The 21,697-nt window shown below is 42.3% G+C and overlaps 1 protein-coding gene across 5 annotated transcripts in view; it reads right to left on the bottom strand.

Moving 5' to 3' along the window:
• Window positions 1-21,697, bottom strand: part of EML1 (echinoderm microtubule associated protein like 1) — a 312,189-nt gene that overhangs the window by 155,843 nt on the left and 134,649 nt on the right. For all 5 annotated transcript variants that reach the window (XM_019518578.1, XM_019518580.1, XM_019518577.1 and 2 more), the window contains exon 2: window positions 7,778-7,960. In XM_019518578.1, the coding sequence (XP_019374123.1) occupies window positions 7,778-7,960 (183 nt within the window). The remainder of the gene's footprint in view (window positions 1-7,777; window positions 7,961-21,697) is intronic.

Raw genomic sequence — 21,697 nt, forward strand, 5'->3', positions numbered from 1 at the left:
GGACAGAGCTGCAGACTGATCGTCCAGGGGGTGTGGGAGGGCAGCTCCTGCTACTGCATGCACCCCTGGGTGAGGCAGAGGGGCATGTGCCCGCCAGACCCGTGCTTAGGGCAAAAGTAAGGGCAGGCTGCCTGCTGTGGGCTATGGGCTGGGGCGGGCTGCACTGGGGGTGGGCAGTAGCGGGGTGGGCAGCAGCAGTGCTGGGAGGGGGTGCGGCTACAGGGTGGGCTACATCCACCCAAAATTTGCCATAGCCCTGATGTGGCCCCCCCACTCCCAGCCGCTGCCCACCCCTCCCCACCATCGCTGGGAAGAGGCCAGCACAGTCCCTGGCCCCGAGCCCGCAGCAGGCAGCCTGCCCTCAACCTGCACACAGATCTGGGAGGCACATGCCGCCCATGCCTCACCCAGGGGTGCACGCAGTGGCAGAAGCCACCCCCCCACCCCCAGATGAGCCGCCTGAGGCTCTATCCTGCACCCTGCCCTGACCCACCACGGCGGGGCAGTGCCTGCCCCTGTCCCAGCCCCAGCCCCACTCCCTCCCCATGGGGACCTCGATCTGCCCCACCATTGATCAGTGACATTAATCAGCCACATCAGGCAAAAAAAGCTGATTACGGATAATGTCAATTTTCCTTTTATCAGTGCTAATACGTTATAGACCTATATATCAGTGCACCTCTAATTCATATATTTGTGTGCTCATTTCAGTCAATACCACATATAGAAACCTATTTCAAGCATAAAAGCTGGCACTGACCACACTTTACAAAAACAGTAGTTACGCAAATTTAGGAATGCAAGGTAAGCAAGTTTCTCAGACATTAAGAATAATTGGGTTTTATTTACACTATAACATGCACATTAACAGATATAAATCTCTTCAGAACAAAATCCATTTATCTAGCTCAGCAAGGAAGTACTGTTTTGTAGCCATCATGTAAAAATCACTGGCCTGAAAATATATGTTTACCTAACTTCCGTTTGGCCACATTAATTCTCACAAAATTCAGTTTTTACCAGCCTAAATTCCTTTTGTAGTTTCCAACAGATGTCCTATTGTGTTTTAAACTTATAGACAGTAGTGTTAATATGTAACAGTATACATGTTATCTGTACCCTGTATACCACCTCCCAGATAACTTAAATTCAATGTTGGGGAATGCAATTCTAAATATAAAACTTACTTCTTTCACAAGGTCTTGAGAGGCTCTAAGAATATGAACAAGTTATTTTAAAAGCTAAATGCTCAAACAAGCAACTAAAATATTTAAATAAAAATATTTTTACTTCACATACTAGATACATACATACAAATATAAACCCATTAAAATGCTGGAATGAGTTGACTAATTAGCATTAATCTTCTCTGGATGTAATCAGAATTATGCACTGATATAGCATAAAGGTTTAGGTTCAAACCAAGCACTAGGGATGTATGCTTCTGAAGCAGGAGAATCCAAGTTAGAACTAATCCAATAGTCTCTAGAAATAGAGAGGTAGTTAACTGTTAGTCTGAAGTGAGATAGAGGTTCAACGAAACATGCAGTTTTGTAGGTGACAGCCTACTTCACCACTCCATTCATGGCTTCCAACAAAGTAGACTGTTGCATAAAAAAGCTTATGCCTCCCTACACTACTTAGTCCCTAATCTGCCATTCAGCCCCACTTCTGTCTCTATGAAGTTAGAATGGCAATGATCTGTAGCAAAGCAACAACCTACTGATAGAATTCTGTGATGCATTATTAACACTTTTTAAATTAATTAATCTGTCATTTACTTTGTGGCTGTTCAGTTTTTATTTATGATAGAAACCTGTTGTGTTTCTCAGAATAACTCTTGCTTTATGCAGGTTCTGTATGTGCGAATTCACTCTTATGCGATGACCCTTTTTATACCAAAAATTTGTTATATGCAAGGTAAATTCACTCTTATGCGATTGGTGTGGTGGAAGCCTACAGTCAGCTGCTTTGTGCAGTGTATTGTGGAAGTGATGCACACCAAAATACAGTCTCCTGTGTGGGTCTGTGCTCCTCACTCACTGTCTGCAACACGTGTTTCTGTAGTTGTCATCCCCATTATGAAACTGCCCTGTGCTTGTGTGTACTGTCTGCTGTTGGCAAGTACCAAAATTGTCTTGTAAAAGTGGCAGAAATGGGCCTGGGGGTCAGTACAGTCGAGGTCTTGTAACAAGTAGGGATATGTTCTATTGTAAAGTAGGTTCCCTTAATGCGAATTTGAGTTATGTGCTGTTTTCCAGGAACACATGTACAGTATAAAGTGATGGAAGCCTATATTGATAAAATTAAAACAGTAAAAGAACTTCAAACACGTTAGTACTGGTTTTAGAAGCAGTGAATGTCAGTAACTTCATCGTTCATCACTGTTCTGTCAGTTGTTATATTTATTTAGCAAGTTTGGTTGCTCTAGGGTCTTACCTGTGGCAACAGCACTGACATGTTTATCAGGCTCAGCAGCAGCTTTTTTAATCACACTCTGATCTATGGATTAATAGTGCTATTAAGATAACAAATGAACCAATAGCAAGAAGAAAGAACAACAAACAAAAGTAGGAAAAGTAGGAAGCCATTCTGAATGGCATATAGTGGGCAAAAGAAAATAAAAGCCATTAGTAAATGAGCTCCATAAATGGGCAAGACAAATAAGTCAAGTTCCCCTATATGTACTTAATTCATCTTAGCTTTAAAGCTGGGAATTGTTAGGCTTTAAAGAAATATAAATTAGCTACTGGGCCATGAGGAAATTCAGGTAGCGAACAGAGTATTGCTGTCTCACACTGAACTGGGATGTTGTTCTACCGCAGGTGGGCTCCAACACAGCACCTTTCATATAAAATGTTAAGCACTTAAATGTAACAAGGTATCCTGAACTTGAAATACTGACTGGCATATTTCAGGGTTTTTGCACCACAGTGTTTGAGATCCAAGTTAAACTTTTTGGCTAACAATTCAGCATCTGCAGGGTAAAATGTCAGTAAAGGGGAAATAGTCCAAGTCTCACTCAACATTAATGGAAAGATGTTAAGAGTGTGTGGTTCCACGTGTGGTGTCTCTAGTCAAATTCATTTCCGTGATGGTCTTTGTTAGTCACCACAGCTTTCAATTATAATGCTGAACTTAAACTGCTCCTATGAATAAACTAAATTACAGTCTAATGGTAAAAAATTACTAAATATTTTTATGCTGGCATCTGGACTGAGCAGGTTCTTTTTTCAAAATTAGATTTATCTATTATTCATGAGGAAAGTGCATCAGCATCCCAAATTTTGAATTTTGGCAGACCTGCTCAAAACAACAAATTATTAACATGCTTTCTAGTCTACTTTTTCTCTCCTCAGAGATACTTCAACTGAACAAGGGAGACCCATGGTTAGTGTCTGAAGTGAAATAGCACTGTAAAAATAGGAAATGATTTATATTAGTGTTCTTGGGAACACCTATTTCTGGAAATTAGTGGGAAACCACTTTAAAACAAACTGCTAATACTATCAAAGCTTATTACAGTACACTGATGGCCAAATAACTTAAAGCCATTAATTTGCAGGAAGTGGTACAACCTCTTAGAGCAGCAGTTTTCAATTTTTTCCACATTGGACGTGTCTATGCGTGCTGATTTAAGGTGCTTTAGCCCAATTTAAGGTGTATTAAGGGCAGGTATCTACATGTGTATGCCCTTAATGCACCTTAAAAATGGCAATTTTAGGCTATTTGTGCCTGAATTTGATACCTGCAAAAGCAAAAGCTGGTATTCAAATTTAGGTGCAAATAGCTAAAACGCATTAACACATGTGTAGACACATTAAGGCATATTAACGCTGTGTATGGACTGATGTGAGACTAACCTTAGTCCCACATCAGTCCACGCATATGGTGTTAATGCGCTTTAACGCGCACATGTAGATGCAAGCCTAAATCACCTTAATGCACATTAAGCTAAATGCACAATAAATTTAGGCGCACCTAAATGCACATGTAGACATGCCCACTGTGATCCAACTTCTGGGCCTGCAACTTCGCTTCTGGTCTGAACCCGACTGCTGTGACTGTGGGCTTGTGACCCCCTGGTAAGTGCCATAATTCATTTGAGGTCATGACCCCTCCTAGTTTTGGGACTTCTATATTAGAGGTCCATGATTAAAGCAGTGACATCTACTAAATGAGGGTCCAACCCTGCTCACATTAACTTCAATGGAAGTAGAAACGGCACCATATATTTCCTAAACTGACATACAACCCAAGAATAAGATCTTATCTGATTGCTTAATTTTATAGTACTTACTGGGCTTTCCCTCAACACTTTAAAGAATATCTAATCTAAATGTTATATAAAGCAACTTACTCCCTCAAACAATTTCAAGAATACAGCAGTATTTTGTTATGAGAAAGCTACCCAACAGATACATTTATTTGGTCAGTCTTTGCTGTGAAAGAAATGAGGCCAAGAACAGAAAAGAAAATGAAACATCAAGTATTGTGGATTCCTATGGAATCTGTCATCCAACAACTAATGTGATTTACAACCCATTAATTTAGCTCCATAATCACCCCTAACCTTCCCCTACAAATGCACAAATTAAAAGAGGAACTAAGTCCCCAAATCAGCATATAGTTAAGCTCTTGTTTAGCAGTTTTGCTGAATCAGTGTCTGAAAATAAATGACTCGCACAAGGTCACATAGAATTTCTACGACTGATCTGGGTGAAAAGTGCAGGTTCTCATCTTCAACTTTATGACTTCACGCCAGATAGAAACAGTTCTGGTAGGCAATGAATCAGTAATTTGGTGGAATATAGGTGCCTAATTCACAACAAAGCAATCCAGACAGACCCCATCAGCTTTGGTGCCAGACAGACCCACAAAGCAGCTTTGGTGCCTGGAATCATCAGGCAAATACTTCATGAACTAAAAAAATGGCCCATACTTAGCTTTGTGCTCATGCTCACAAGCAACTGACCTCTGGAAACTAAGAGCATCTTTCCACATGCTCCAAGGGTCCAAGGTTGTGGGGGGGAGAAGGGGAGGCACTTTAATTAAAGTGGCTCTTGGAAACTGCTCTAATTAAAGCGCCGGCCGTGTAGAGCCAACCCAAGCAGGATGCAGCACCTGGGGCAAATCCATCTGTGTGAGGCCCTGCCCCTGCCCCGATCCCACACACCCCAGATCCAAAAAACCTGCCACAGCTATTGGCAGCAGTGGGGGGTGGGGGGTAGCAAGCAGCTGAATGCAGCCACTCCACCTGGCTCCGCAGGGCCCCCCAAAGTGTGGGACCTGGGGAGGTCGCCTAAGTTTGCACCCCCCGCAGGAATGGCCCTGCCGCAGTGTCTCACGTATTTAATGTCCCATGCTTCAAAATGGTGGCAGGGGTACTTTAACTAAAACTCATTTGATGAGGTTTAGTTAAAGCGCCCCACTGCCATTTTGAAGTGCAGAGACACTGAATACACATGACACTGAGGCTGCTGGAGCGTGCTAATTAGAACAGGTCAAAGCAGGTGTCGGGCATGTGTATAGGTGCCCTAAGTACCTAATTCCCACTTAACCTTTGTTGGGATCTTGTTCAATCCTGAGAGGCCCCCAAAATCTAAGTCCTCAGTCTGTTCAGCATTCATGCTACACAGTTCCAGATTGACACTGATAGCAGCATAGAGTTCAGTACAATGCACTGTTCTTAAGGCAAATTTCGCTCTCAAAACACCTTGGTGCCCACCTGTTGCACAGCTCTTTCAGGAAGTGGGACACCTGGCTTCTAGGCCCCACTTAGCCAGAGGAACTCAAACCCATATGCTGAATTTCCCAAGCGAGGTTATAAAATATACTCTGGGTGTTCTACCCCTCCTGCTGGAGCTAGACTACTGGGTAGCCAAGAGCACAAAATTCCCGGGGACACATTTTCAGGTGACGACACTCTCCTGGGCTCTGGTGCCCTCTACCTGGGTTATTTGGGTTTTATTTTTAACTAATGACTGTCTAGTACAAATTGTATAAGCGTATGCATGTTCTCTATTGCTAGCTGTCCTACTGCTCCATGAATCTTATACTTTTGGCTGCCTTCAACAGCAAGGGTGGAAGCTATCCTATATTCTAGTAGGCAGGGCTCTCTCCTAGGAAAGGATGCTGAGGAGGGCCTAAAACCCAGGTTTCTCACTTCATGGATGAGTGTTATAACCAACAGATACCACCTATGTTTGAGAGAAAATGATTCTGGGTGCAGAGCATTGCACCAAACAATCCTGCTCATATTGAATCTATGCATTGGTCAGGTAGACATCTCCACTCTACGCTCCTGGATCCCAAGTTGAAGAAAGTAGCTAACACTCATTTCTGTCATGTGCCTATGCTCTGAAGAAAAGCAGGACTTCAGACACTGCAGTGCCTTGTGTTCTTACTGGCTGCTTTTAGAAGCCTCCTCTCTCTGTGGATCACCGTGGAGGTAACTAACTGTCACCAATGACTGCATGGGGATCCAAGGTATCAAAATCAATTAATTAATTTTGTGACCATTGTGCCAATGTAATATCAATGATGATGGTGTTAGAGAAATTACAGGTCACAAGTAATCTGGGAGAACCTAAAATGAGCACACTTCCTCTTTGGGTCTCAGAGAGGGAGAATGACTCCCATGGTCACACAGGATGTCAACAACACTACTAACAAGGTACCAACAGTGCAGGCGTTTTAACACCTTAGCAGAAGCTCCTACAAAAACAAATGTAAACCTGGCTCTTAGTTAAAAGGCTATAAAATGTGTAATTTCCTTTAATGGGATTAAAAATTAAAATTTTAAATTGCTATATACTATATCACAACATTTAGAAATTAGAGAGCTTGTGTCTCTAACCATATTTTGCACATCTAGGTTGCCACAATTATTTCTACCAAGACAATACACTAATTTTTCAAGATTCTGAAAAAGGCGAAAATTTGCCATGCTTTCACAGCAAGAAAATCTGGCAAGACCACATTGCATCACTCTGGTCCCATTCAAACTTTGTTATCAGTGAGGTATTGGGCATTCAACTTAATTTCTTTGATTTATCTTTGAATAAACTGACATTACCCTCAGCAGCTGCAGTAGTACTGTAACTGTGATTGTCCTGGGAACATGCAAGAAACAGGACAGGGTTGACAATTTCCTTTACTAGACCAACCATATACCTAGTAAAGATGTAATACAAGCTTTTGGGAATACAATGCCATTCTTCAAGTTATTTAAGGAACTCACCTGAGGAAGAAAATAATTGTGCCCCAAAGCTCATCTAACATTTCTCTCAACAATAACACTGGTTTAATAAGAGATATTACCAAACAAATCCAGCTTCTCACATTATCTGAACAACAGGAATTAAACTACAAAGTACTCCATGATGCCTAAGCCAACTTTATCAGCTGATTAACTTTGTCCTTGTTATTTGTATTGCCACAATACTCAAAAAGTAGAATTTTGACCAGGTAGAAATGATCCAATCCTTAAGGATCTTACAATGTAATTTTTTTTTCCAAAAGACAACGAATAGTAGCCATGGGAAAATTTATAGCATGGATTTAAAAGTAAGGATGTGCAGATGCTTTGACAGGTCAGGTAAACTTTAGAATTTCTACGCCAAGCATTTTTCGGTTATTTGAATGTTCCATTTTGGTTATAAATTGTGCTTACATTTTTATTTTTGAATTTTGCTTGTTTATCTTGAGATAATAAATATCTATAAAAGATCACTTCTTAATCATTACTGGTTTTACACAGATTTCAAATGCATACCTTTGGTAGGTCCTTTCTTGTTTTGCATGGCCTGTTGCTCCTCTGTAATATTCAAACGTCGAACCACATCAGCCAGAGCAGACTTGAGCAGCTGGATATCATCTTCCTGCATTTGGACACGCTGCTCCAGAGAAGCAATGCGGTCTGTTACCTCCATACTGCTTGCAGCAGAAGCACTGTCATCTAAACAAAACAGTAAGAAAAAGATGGAATCTCAAAACACATCAAAAATACAAAATATCTACATTATCTAGAAATGAGGCCTGTTCTGTTGAATTCTAGTAAAGAAAGTTTTGAAATGCAGAGAATGAAGGAGAGAAAAAAAGGAGTAAGAGTCAGCCTCTTAAAATTAAAACTTGACTTCCAAGACTCATTTTTTTGTTGATCAAACGCCCACTGCCAACTACCCAAGCATTCTCCATTTGCATTATAACTTATCCCCATATCTCATTGTGTCCCGCTTTATAAAAACACTTCAGTATTATTAGTGCCTAAAATACTAGCTATTTATTGGTATTGTTTTGTATCTACACACGTATCTAAAAAAAGGCCATTTTCCACTTTACTGAAATCTCCCATATTACTCACACATATGTTGGGTTCCTGCAAGCAATTATGCTTATGAGTAACCTATATTGTATGAGAAAAGTCCTACTGACTATGCATGCACACACTGAAAGGACTGAGTTTAAGTCTGTCAGTTTATGGTTGTTGTACATATTTCTTTGGAAGTAAGCAGGACTGATTGAGGCTTAGGGACTGCACTTCACTGGCAGGAAATCTGTGCTCTTTTCACCTCAGACCAGTAAACAGAGTTATTTGGACTGTATTCCTATTTTTCTATTCCACTCCATTTCCTATTGAATAGGAACGTCACACTTCCTTCTATAAATTCTTGACTTTTTCATTTAAGTAACAAAAAAAATAAAACAGTAATAATGGATAAAAGATGGCACAAAGTTGCACTAAAAGGTAAAGCAAAAAGTTGGTGACTTTCTCAGAAGAATTGCAAGAAAAATATATTTTCAAATAATTCCAGTAAAAGGTTAGCTACTCCTAGTCTTACTGGGTCACTTTAAGTGATATCATTCAGCGATGACTATATTGAAAAAGATTTATTTACAAAATATGTTACATACTGGTACTGTCATTTACCCTCAGTCAAGTCATTCAGAAAAACCATTAAATTTGGGAGCTTTTGCAAAGTCCTTGACGTAACAAAGTTTCTGCTTTAAATGATTTCATCTAAGTAGGTTATCTTTATTTTTTGCTAGAATGGGTATTTATGACAGTAGATGTTAGCATATCCTGTTTTCAATTATTCTTAATACCCAACCACTTCATATATTGTTTCATCTGACACTCCTAGAGTCACATTTTCCTTTTCCTGTTGTCTGTGCATTTAATTTTCCCTGTACTCCAAATCAGCACCTTTCTTTTCAGATGTAAAAAAGTAGGAAATTAAAGTTATACTGTCCGTACATTCGGATAATTAATGTCTATGTAGATTCATTTATTAGAGTTCTACCCTACCCTCCCAAAAAAGAGGGTTAGGTAGTCTTACAATAAAAATGAGATAAATGATAAAATCAGATAACAATATGTAAAGGAACAAACTTTTAAGAGGATGCTCCTAAACTTGACCCTGCCTAATGAAGGCCCACCCAAATTAAAAAAAAAGTGTTATGCCTTTGACAGCTGCCCAGGCTTGGATTCAGAGGCCATTTGTACATGCCACGGGGGTTTACTTTGGTTTAATTCTCCCTAAATTGAAGTGGTTAGTTTTTAAAAACACCACTTCAATTTAGGGTGGAGTAAACCCCTGTGGTATGTACACAAGAGTCAGGCCCGATCCTTACCTGCCTCTCTGGCAGCAGGAAGTGAGGGCAAGTTGTCGGTGGGGGGAGCGGGCCCTGAGCTGCAGGGGGGGAGAGCTGGTGCTTCCCTCCATGGCAACGGTGGTGCCTCCAAGCGGTACCAACTGACAGGCACCTGGCCCAGGTGGTCCCGCAGCCATGGAAGGAAGCACCGGGCCCCTGCACAGCTCAGGCAGGCAGGCAGGCAGGCTCCAGGGAGGGGGGGGAAAAAAAAGGAAAAAAAGATCAGGCTTGCCGCTATTTTTTTTTTTTTCTGTCAATGGAGTCTGCCTGCACAGGCTGCTGCCGGGCTACCTGTACAGCCCTGAGCTGCACGGGGCCAGGTGCTTCCCTCCCCAGCTGTAAGGTAGCAAACTAAAGCACCTCAGACATGTTTTATTTTGCCATGTCCCAAAGTTATTTAACATGCATTGCACCACACCAACATATGTAAACAGCTGCACCATTAAAGCTGTGCAAAAGGGCATTAAGCCGCTTTAAAGGCCAGTTCTGTAGCGTGTACAAATGGCCTGACAGACCACGAGGGTGAGGGCATTCGAGAGCTGTGAAACAACTTCCAAGAACCACCTTCTACATGTTTTCACCAAACAAATTTGGTCCACAGATGGTATCTGCAGGTTGGACTTCACATACTTTAGGGACCATGACAGAACATATGGGAGAAGGCAGCCCCTTAGGTATATACAGTCAAGTCTATTTAGAGTCATATTGGTTAAAAACAGCACCGTGAGTTGTTCCTGGAAAGCTAATGAAAGTCAGGGCAAACTCAGGAGCACTGAACTAATGCGTGCCTGGTGACCCACCCTTGCCAGAAGGCAGCCAGCCATGGTCTGTACTAGCTGCAGCTTCTGGTCAGTCCTCAAGGGCAACCCTATGTAAAGCACACTGCAGTAGTCTAGCCTTGGGGTTGCAAAGGCATAGATGATGGTGGCCAGACCTGGATTTGAAAGGATGTGTTGCAACCTTCTCACCAGATGGAGCATGTGGAAAGTGCTTCTAGCCACCATCACAATCCAAGAATCCAGGTGCAGCAAAAGATCCAAGGTTGTGCATGTCTATAACAAGGGCAGGCTGAAACCCAATGATAGGTTTCAAGTCAGGAGCTCTGCCAACCACCATCACCTCTGGATTTAATTTAATTGGTTCATCTGTATCCAGTCCCCAACCATAGCCCCCCAACCATAGTGGGTAAGGACCGAGACTGCAGAGCCTGGGTCAGATTTAAAAAAAAAGGCAGAGCTGGGTTTTATCAGCATACTGACCGTAACCTCACTCCAAATCTCATCATGACCTAACCCAGAGGCCTCAGACACATGTTGAACAGGACAGGCAACAAAATGGAACTTGTTGAATTTTTTTTTTTAATACGAATATACAGGCACAAATTACTGTTATTTAAATATACTTTAAAATGTCAGGAGATATATCCAAAACATCATATAAACTACTAGTTTTCAGTCAGAGAATCCCAAGGAAGGAAAAGAAAAAAAAAAAAAGGCAGCAAAAACTAATGTAAAATTAGTAAAATGTATTTGCCCCCAAAGGCCCGTAATAAATTTTGTTTTCCAAGTTTGTTCATACTTAAATCCAGTCCATAGCTGTTAAAAATGATGAGTTACAAACAACTCATACTACATTCAAAATATAACAGTGGGCTAGTGGACACTGTTGCAACAGTTTGCCATCCAGACACGCTACTTTTTAAATTCTGTTGCTTGGGTTTTTTAGAATTGATTTAAAATGCCTATATTAAAATATTATTTGTAAAGTTATGTTCAGTTACGGAAAAAGCTGAAATTTAAACATCAACTTTTGACAAACTGAAACACCTCTAGATCTCTTAACCCATGCTAAAAAAGTTTTCCCATGACAAAATCCATTTTTTCCCCTAAGCTTGGCATAATCACGACTGTGTTCAGCAATAGATTTCTATACTGCAGCTGCTACAGGTAATTAATCCCAAAAATAAGATTAGCAGACATCTTGGCAGTAGTAGCTGTCTGTAGAATTTAACCTTTCCTTGTACAGACAAAAGGCCCATGCTGCTCTAACGACTTTACACTTTAACTCAGCTGGAAATAACATGGATTAGCATACTGGACAACAGACAATGAAATCAAAAGCTTGATTTAACCAATACAAACCAAAATCAACCTTCTAGTATTCTGCCAGATTCAGTATGGCATGACGTGGTTTTGTCTGACTTTAGTCAACAAAAAGGTGAATACTTCCAAGACTACAACAGAGAAGAAAAGCTGAAGAGACATCATCTTGTGTTAAAATACACTTTCTGCATTTCCCAAATACCCTTCTTTGTTTTAAAATCTTCATTCAAATCTTTGATTTCATCTATTACAAATTCTGCAACTAACAAGTTTACAGAAATAGACTGTCATTTTATTAGAAAATAATACCTTAGTGCTGAATTAGTGACACCAATATGTTTAAAATCTCCAGTGTAAATGATCTCAATTACAAAGTTTATACAATGCATGTTAATCTTCCTACTTCCCATCTGCTGCAGTGACTCTTCTGCCCCTCCCCTAGTTGAGCAACAGAAAACATAGCACTCATCCCATCCCTTCCAAGACTGCCATTTTCCCCACTCCTTGTGAATTTAACTTCCAAATACCCCTTGTAGCTAACTTTCTTCTAGAAAGAACACCTTACATCTCACATCTTCTGTTTACTAACCACCAGCAGACATTTCCCCAGTGAGTATAAACTGAACAAAATGAGTGTTAACCAACTGCTTCTAAAAGGCTTTGGTCAGTGATGAAATGTATGACAGTTCAATTAGGATGAGTTTACTTTCCTCCTTCGTGCATACACAGACATAAGTGAACTATAAGAACATTTTGTTCTACTGGCTGTATTGTTTTCTAAACAGTGCAAGTTTAAAATGCAATAAGCATTATTTGCTTAATATTTACATGCGAAGTACATTAGTTTGCATCCAAGATAAACTTATTCTTGTTAAAGTTAACTCCAAAACATTTTCAAAGAGGCACATGCTAATTTAAAAAAGGGCAAGGGCTGTTTATGTCTGAACGGAGGCTTTCCTCTGATATTTACTTCAGCCCATGTCTACCTCTTTCTTAGAACTGCGGAAGGGCATTTGATGCCTGAAAGCTGGTCCAACAGCTCTCCCAACTATACAGTTGGTTCAATGGAAGATATCATAAAAAATCCTCACCGGTATACACTTCTTATACCATCATGGCTACAACAACACTCCATCCCTGCTTTTAAAAAGGTTGTAAAAAACCCAGAAAATGACTTAGTTAAATCTATAACTCAAAGCCTGACCTGGTGTGTTGTGTCCCCTTTTTATGCTTAGGCTGATTCCTGCTCACCAAAGATAAAATGATATTGGCATACTAGTTTCTGATAGGGCCTCTATATATGGCAGCCAACCTCATACTGAAGAAAAGTTAGTAAGGAAATCTATGTCCACAGTAAAAACAGCCTCTTGTAAAATTGAGAGCCCAAAGTAACTGAAGGTAAAATACCCCATTTACCCAAATCCAAGACTACTCTGAATTTAAGAAGACCTAAAATGGAAAATTAATACTTGTTTTAATTTTCAGTGTCTAGAATCTAATTTTGGAGGGTCATCTTAAATTCATCATGCAGTGGCAGTGGGGCAGGTTGTGCTGGCATAGACAGCAGGGGAATCAAACAGCCTGATTCCTGCCCCTTGCCACCTGTCCCTTCCACCACTTGTTCCCCCTGGTGCCTGTGCAGCCCAGGTCTGCTCCCCTGGGGCTCATATTGCCACTTGCCTCTTGCCCCTGTCACTTGGCTCCCATATGTCCCTCTGCTAACTACCCTTGCCACCTCTTCTACCTGACCTTCTCTGCAGGGCCTGCACCCCTGGGCACCTGTCTATTCCCTACCACTTGCCCTCGCTCTCACTTGCCCCAAGACCCTCCCCACTACCACTTACCTTCCCTTTGCACTTCTGGCTCCAGCTGGGGCCACCTTATGGCCTAGGGCAGGGCGCACAAAGCATATGCTGCCTCTAGTCCCACCCCAGCCATGCAGCAGCTGTTGCAGTGAGCAGCTTTGACTCCAGCCCCAGAGTTACTGCTACTACTGTGTGGCCTGAGACAGCACGTGCTCTGTGCTCCCTGCCTTGGTCCAGCCAGAAGGTGAGAGAGAAGGTAAGCAGTAACTGAGACCTAAGGTGAGGGGGCACAAATGCTGTAGGGGGCAGGTGGGGTGGGGGAGATATGGCTGAAGCTCAAACTCCAATCCTGGGTTCAGGGTCAAAGTTGGAGTCTAGCAACCTTCCCACTCCCCTTCTTGTACTCAAATCTAAGATAAGTGGGGTTACTTAGATTCAAGTAAATATGGCATCCAAAACAGATCATAAAATCCAAGAAATGAAGAGGTTAAATTTAAAAGAAATCCAAACATATGGAAATGAACTTTTAAGCCACACATTCAAGCTTTATTTCATAGTTCTGCCATGCAATAAATATTCGGTATGATTAATTATATTCATTTTTGTGATCCAAAATGAGACAAAGCTGATTTTTGAAAATATATTGGATGTTTTCCTATTTTGTTATCTTACCACGTCACTACCATCAGACTTGGCAATATTTTTTAAAAGGCTGTCATACCCCAGAAAAGTTTGTCATTTAAAATGATAGATCCAATTTAAAATAACAGATCTTTGCCATTTTGGAAGGGCAGTTCTTTAAGATTTCCTCTGACAGAGATAATTTTTCTTCCTCAACTTGTTAAAGAAACATCTTGTTTTCAAAAAACAACACGTAAAAGTTATTATAAATCCTAACGATTTGCTTGAAAATTCTGTCCATTGCAGATTTACTCAACGTTTACCTCTTTGACAACACTTGTGTAGAGAGAGAATTTCTAGGTTAATTAAATGGGTGCAATTCATTATCTTGAAGTGGTTTTAAATTCTCTGAAAACTTATTTATTCTCAGCATATTTATGGTGTTTATGCTTATTTTATTCATGCATAACAAAGGTGCTGAACCTGTACTTCAATTATAAAACTCATCTGTCTCAACCAGGGGTATTCATCCTCCAGCCCAAGGGGCTCTCCACGACATCAAAAATTTGGCATCAGAGAAGCAGTGTCAGTGTTAATTGCCAGACCCCTTCTCCAGAGTTACCAGACCTGTGGGGAGCCCCACAGGCAGAATAACATGGGCCTGCATGCTAGATTGCACCAGTGCACAACCAGCCCTCATCTATCCTGTGGGGCCAAAAGGTTAGGTGCCACTGGTCTGAACTGTGGCATCTTCATTGGCACATCCAGAACAAATGAAAAGATGAGTTCAATAATTTATCACTAAACAGGTTTTGACCTGAAGAATATTTTAGAGAGGAAGAATACTCTATTGTTTGAGTATCCGCATATGTCCTGTTCTGAAGAAAATGTTTTCTGATTTAGGTTATCTTTGATGACAGAAGAATCCTTTTTTAGGACCAGAGGAACTGATCTTCCCATTTTATTTGTGTTAACAGCTTGGAAGCAACAGCTCTTAGCACTTGTCTCTTAGCCAAGAATCAGTCTGAAAGAGAATTCTATAAAAAAAGGGAATGCTCCTTATGTTCTCCCTTTATTTTCCATCTAGCTAATCCATGATCTCAGAGATTGGACAGAGTCCTTGTAGCAACTGGAGGACAATACTTAGATGATTAATCTGCTTCCAAAGAATCCTCCAGCTTGAAACATCTTACTAAGAAATTTTGCCAAATGTGAAGAAATATCTGAAATACAGTCAAGTGAAGGATATGCTGTTTATGAGTCAATGAGTCAAGTGTTTCAGCTAAACACAAAGAAGGTTAATTCTCAAGTCTCAGACTGTTACACAAAAGTGGAAAAGACAAAACCTAAACCCACACTATGGGTTAATGGCTAGGGAGCTTAAGGTGTTTCAAGACTTATTTATATTTGTTTGTGTGCATTTCCATTTGTGTTTGTACTTGTTTGAAAATAGGCACAAAATCCTCTGCAGAAGAACCTGTAGGTGACAACAGTAACTTATTGAAAATGTTCTTTTAAATGTTACTCCCTCAAAATATCAGAACTCTATAACATTTCAAGATATCTTCAAGAAAATTGAACATTATCCACTTGTTTTCCCCAACAGTACTATGACCAAGCTTAAACAAGCAAACAATCGATGCTGGATTTCATCCTAGCTTTTCCAAGAAGAATAATTTCATTAGGCTAATACTTATTAAGAACAGTCTGGCTGTGCCCTACGCAGGCACAGAACCAGGTTTACTCCAAGCCAGCACAGAATATGATGAAATAAATCTAGCACCAAAACATTTACATCTTGATCCTGCAAGGAATGGCAAATACTTTATTTTTATTCACTCTGAGTAGTCTCACTGAAGTCATTCTAAGTGAAGTTAAGCATATGTAAGGCCTTCCAGGGTCAGAGCTTGAGACTGTATATTCTCTGGGGTAGGGATTCTGTTATGCATCTATCACATGCACCTAACACAATAGGATTCTCCTTCTGAGGTACTACATTAGTGCTAATTAGTTAATATTAGTAACAGCTATTAGGGGTTGCGTGGTCACACCATTTTAGACAATGCAGTGGGTGCAGCAGCCCTTTTTTTTTTTTTTTTTTTTTTTTTTTTTTTTTTTTTTTTTTTTTTTTTTTTTTTTTTTTTTTTTTTTTTTTTTTAAGGTACCCAAAGCAGATAAGAATTCTACCTCCTTCCTTTTTGCTTGTGCGCAACAGCAAATCCCTTCCCTTTGCGTTCCCCCGCCACCTGCCACCTGCCACTGCCCCAGGGGCAGGGGGAACTCTAAAGGTGGTCCTGCCCTGCTCCAGCTGGGCTGGGCTCAGCTGAGAAGAGCATGATGGGCCAGTTGCTTTTTGCTGCTTGGTCCCCCTGGGTGTTCTGTGCCAGCCAGGGAAAGGGAACCTGCCCACCACTGCTGCTGCCATCCCCAGCTGAGCCTGGCCACCCACCCAGCCTAGCTGGAATGGTGCAGGAGTGGCTCTGGAGCTCTCCCCACCCCAGATTAGCTGGGTATAGTGTGGAGAGCAGCAGCAGGTAGGTGAGTGAGGGAAGGAATGAAAGGGGAGGAGAGATGTCCCTGGGCATGAAGAGGGTGGAAGGGAGTGCTGAAACTGGCAGGGAGGGGCAGGATTCTTAAGTGATTCAAGGCCTTAAAAGAAGTCCCTAGTTGCTACTTCTGTGGTAGGGGTGGGCAAAATGCGGCCCTCCAGGCCAGTCTATCCAGCCCGCAGGGCCCCTAAAAAATTCAGAAAATTAATATTGATCTACCCCGGCTGCCTGTCATGTGGCCCTTGATGGCTTGCCAAAACTTAGTAAGCAGCCCTCCACCCAAAATAATTGCCTGCCTCTGCTCTATGGCATGGTCTGCCCATGCCAGTGGGGCATGAGGAGGCCAGGAGTCAGCGTGTAACCACCCCTGAAGCACAGGTCCCTGCTTCTGCACTGCCCTTTACAAAATCCTGGATCCACCTATGATAGCAGTAAAGGGTTTCAGCGTCTTGCATTATTCCTGAATGACTCTCCCATCTGAAAGGATAGTTACAAGCCTCATCTCTGCCCACATCACAGCAGAGATTGCATGCAACTGTCTGGGCTATAAGGGTACCTATACACAACCACAGAGGCTGCTCCATCATGCTGGAATTCCAGCACTTTGGAGCAGACTCACTTCAGCAGTCTGCTGAAACATGGCAATTGCCACACTCCAGCAGCTTCCTGCATCTTGTGTATCAGCTTCCCAACACTTGAAAGTGGCAGCAGGGGCACTTTATCTAAAACTTGTAGAATGAGCTTTAGTTCACACACCCCGCCACCTTTTTGAAGTGTGCGGACAGTGATACATAAGATGTGGTGGCGCTTTAATTAGAACAGCTCTTGGAACTGCTCTAATTAAAGCATCACCGCCCCCAACCCCGGGAGCATGTGTAAATGTGCCCTAAGTGGGCATCTGCACTTTCGACTGCCTGTGGGTGTGAGCGACAATTCTCAAGTTGTGTCTCTAATTCTCCTTTCCCTATCTGCTTCTGACTTAGACATCTGCATTGTGTTGGAGGCAGCAGTTGGCACCAGATTTTAAGGCAAAGACAGTTAGACAGGCTGTGGACTAGACAGAAGAGACCTCTTCAGATCCATCCTATTACCAAACATTCCTGAACCAAATGCCACAATCCACAAAGGGACTTAGGCATGGCACCCAACCCTGGGCATGGAATTCACAAATACATGTTAGATGTCTAAATTCTCCACATAGTTAATACAGAAAATTAGGTAGACAAGGTTCTTCGGGTAAATGTGGTATCTTTTATTAGACCAGCTAATCGTTGGGAAAAAATTTCTTTGCAAACTTTCAGGCACAAACACCCTTATTCTGGCATAGGGAGAGTCTGTTGGCGTTTTGTGTTCTCCTGGGTGGAATAGAAACCAATATGCAAAATATAGATCTGTGAAAATGCAAATGCATGGCAGTGAGGATCAGAGGTGATGAGAGACAATAGGTGTGAGAAAGGTAGGTTGGGAGGGGGAGGGGGTAAAGGGAGGGGAATATTGACCTGGTGATAAAAAGTAGCTGGTAAAATGTAGAGAGGTTACCTGGGGTATCAGATGTCAGGCAGGTTAATGTGCCATAAATCCAGTGTCTATATTTAATCCAAGATTTTTTGTACCCATTAGATTTATGAAGAGAAGTTTGTAGGCTCGTCTACAAAAGGGTTTTTATAACTTCCCTTTGAAAATTAGAATGGAGAGATTAGAGACAGAGTGGTTGTCTTGTAAGAAGTGTGCACCCACACGTAATTGGTTATAAGTGGATATAAATGAGGAAAATTAGGTACTTAAGGCTGGTTGCATAAGAGAGATGTAGCTGTAATGAGCCAGAAACCGTAATGCAAGAATTTCTTAGGGTTGTATCTTGGACAAACTATGTTGCTGGGATAAAGTTAGACAAGCTTTCGAATGCAAAACATTCCTCCCCAGGAATTCTTCCTTAGGAATGGGACTCATGCAGCAGGCTGTCACGGGAGGGTGCAGGAGTGGCTCTGACTGGAATAGGGCTGAAGTGACCTTTCAGGAGGGTGCTTGCTCAGGGTAACTGTGGCTTTGTCTGATCTCCAGGAGTATTCCTCGAAATCAACTGGCTTCTACAGAAAGCAGGGAGCCTGGGTTCCTTCCCGCTCCGAGATCCCAGCCTTTCAGTCCCTCACCCTCCCTTGTTTTCCATGAGCCTGGATCAAGGAGCTAGCATCCAGTTCTGCTCCTGTGAGGAATGTCACCTCTTTTTCAGGAAACCCAGGGCAAAACACAGTCCTAAGCAGCAGAGCAGACAGTCTCTTCAGAAAGACATTTACTGAGGCAAAGGCCACCCAGGCAGAGGTTCTCTGTCTCCTCCGAAGGAGCTAAATCAGGGGTAGGCAAAATACAGCCCAAGGGCCACATCCAGCCCGCCAAGCCATTCTATCTGGCCTGCAGGGGCCCTAAAAAATTTAGAAAATAAATATTTATCTGCCCCTGGCTCCTGTCAAAGATGAGGGAGTGGGAGCACGGGGCCTGTGCCGGTGTCCCAGGGACAGCGCCAGTGGGGCCCAGAGCAGGGCAGTAGGAGCGCAGGGTTTGGGCTGGCAAGGGTGTGTGGAGCCGGGCTGGGCTGCACCAGCAGGGAGAGGGGGGAGCTGACCCTGCTCCACAGAGCCCTGCCGGCCAGGGATGCGGGATCCAGTGGTAGCTGAATGGGAGCATGGGACCCATGCCGGTGTCCCAGGGCCAGCACCAGCAGGGCCCAGAGCAGGGCGGCAGGAGCGTGGGGTCCTGGCCAGCAGGGGCTCTACGGAGCCAGGTCAGCTCCCACCTCTCCCTGCTGGCACAGCCTGGCCCTGCTCCACAGACCCCTGCCAGCCTGCGCCCCGCACTTCTGCCATCCTGCTCAGGACCCTGCCAGCGCTGGGCCCGAGACATTAGTGCAGGCCCCAAGCTCCTGCTCACTTCCACTCCCCCCCCAACCACTTTCCCCACTTTCCTGCCTGCCTGCCACTCTGAACTACATGGCTCCCATCCCCACATCCATACCCACACGTCCCCACAAACCCGCATATGCAATCACTTCTGCATATAGAGCACAAATGCACACAAATCAGGACAAAAATATATATTTTTAAATTAAATTGAAATATATTACTACAGGCATTTAATTTTTAGTATGTAATTTGTTTTTTTCCCCCCCTAAGATGGCAAACCCTCTTCCCCAAAGGAATACTTCCAGGGGCGAGGGGAGGGACTTCCAGTGACAAAGGTCAGAAGTTATACTCCACACCTTTTGTGTGCTGGGCCTTTCTGGATGGGTCAATAAACAATTCAGACTTTGCTGCCGCTAAAAGGTGCATCTCATCTCTTCCTGCACAAGCCAGCCCTGGCACTCAACGTTTCCTTCTTGGTGAACAGGCTAAGGAGATAAACTGAGTCATACAATATTATAACAATGTGAACACAGTTAACACAAATATCACAATAAAACCAACAGTCTGGGACACGAACACAGGCTTCCAGCACAATTTGTTCATTTTATTCAGTGACTCTTCAACGGAAGATCCATTAAGATCCCTAAAGCTTTATAACCTCCACTGGCATGTGTTTGTATTCAAGTGACCATGAAAGCTGTATTTTGTCCAAAATTTTATCTTGTCAGTATATGCTAGGAATGGGCGCAGTACACCTACCAGTTAAAGCCCTCCAGAGGACAGAGGTACAAAGACACGTAGGGTGCCTATACATGAGCACAGAGGCTGCTTCAACGCTGCTGGATTAATGAATTAACTGAATCTGCTAAAGCGTGGCAATTACTGTGCTCCAGCAGCCTCCTGCATCTTGTGTAACAATGTCCCCAAGCTTCAAAATGGTAGTGGGGGCACTTGAAGTAAAGCTCATCAAATGAGATCTGGTTCAAGCAGCTCTGCTGCCCTTTTTAAGCATGGGGACGCTAATATACAAGACACGGCAACGCTTTAATTAGACCAGCTCTTGGAGCATGTGTAGAAGTGCCCCTAGTCCCAAACAGCCTTTGGTGTGAGATAAGCCCAGAGACATTCAGCTCAGCCAAGCTGGTGGCCATTCTGAGTATACGAGGCAGGAAAATTTTAGGTGTCTAAATATGTTTTCTGGCAAGGAGCTGGCAAACACTTAGACATCTACAGCCTCTCAGGCATCACAGTGGTTAGGGTGCATGATATTCAACAGTCATTCCCAGACCAGAGAACTTGTGTGAAAGAATAATATGAAAATAAAGCCGTGCTTTTGTTTTCAACAACCACATGCTGAGGTATTTGTGTCATATACTCAACACTAACACTTTATCCTCCAAATAAGGGCTATTTTTGTTAAACATGACAGTACCACAGTTGGGCAGAACACTGGCCAGGATGGTACCTTAAAGATCAACTCATTCAAAAAAAACGTATACGCTTTCGTGAGTTAGTCTGTAAACTGCCACCCTGCCCTGCCTTTTGCCTGACTTCAAACTAATACAGCCGGTCTCTGTTAATGAATAATGCCACAACTAAAATGAAGCTGAAGTCTCCCAAATGTGGTTCTACTTTCCCAGGGAACTCTGACCATGTATATAAACACCAGATTATTACAATGCTGATGCATATTAGACCGATGCATTCAAATTTGCTGTTCTACAATTTTACCAGAGTAGGGCTTGCCACAGTAAGAAACAAGTAGGCTCAAAAACCAAGATGATGCTACCCTTTTTAATCATTTTATTTTGAGCAAAACATGCACAAGGTTCTTAACAAGAATCTATTCAGAAATTGCTTTGCTACTCGTGAAGCCATAGAAAGGAAAAGAATTGCCTGATGAATGTTAAGGAATGCTGTGTAATTCCAATTACACTAAGTGCAAAAGCTTATTCCTTTATACCTTTATTACACAACTGCAGATTATTCTGTAAGACCCAACTATGGTTAGTTTCAACCATGACAAGCAAGGCTTGTGAGGAAAGGAAGTACGTCTAAATTTTTAA

The sequence above is a fragment of the Gavialis gangeticus genome, unplaced genomic scaffold, assembly GCF_001723915.1.
Source record: "Gavialis gangeticus isolate Ggan-Ray unplaced genomic scaffold, GavGan_comp1, whole genome shotgun sequence".
NCBI classification, from domain to species: Eukaryota; Metazoa; Chordata; order Crocodylia; family Gavialidae; genus Gavialis; species Gavialis gangeticus.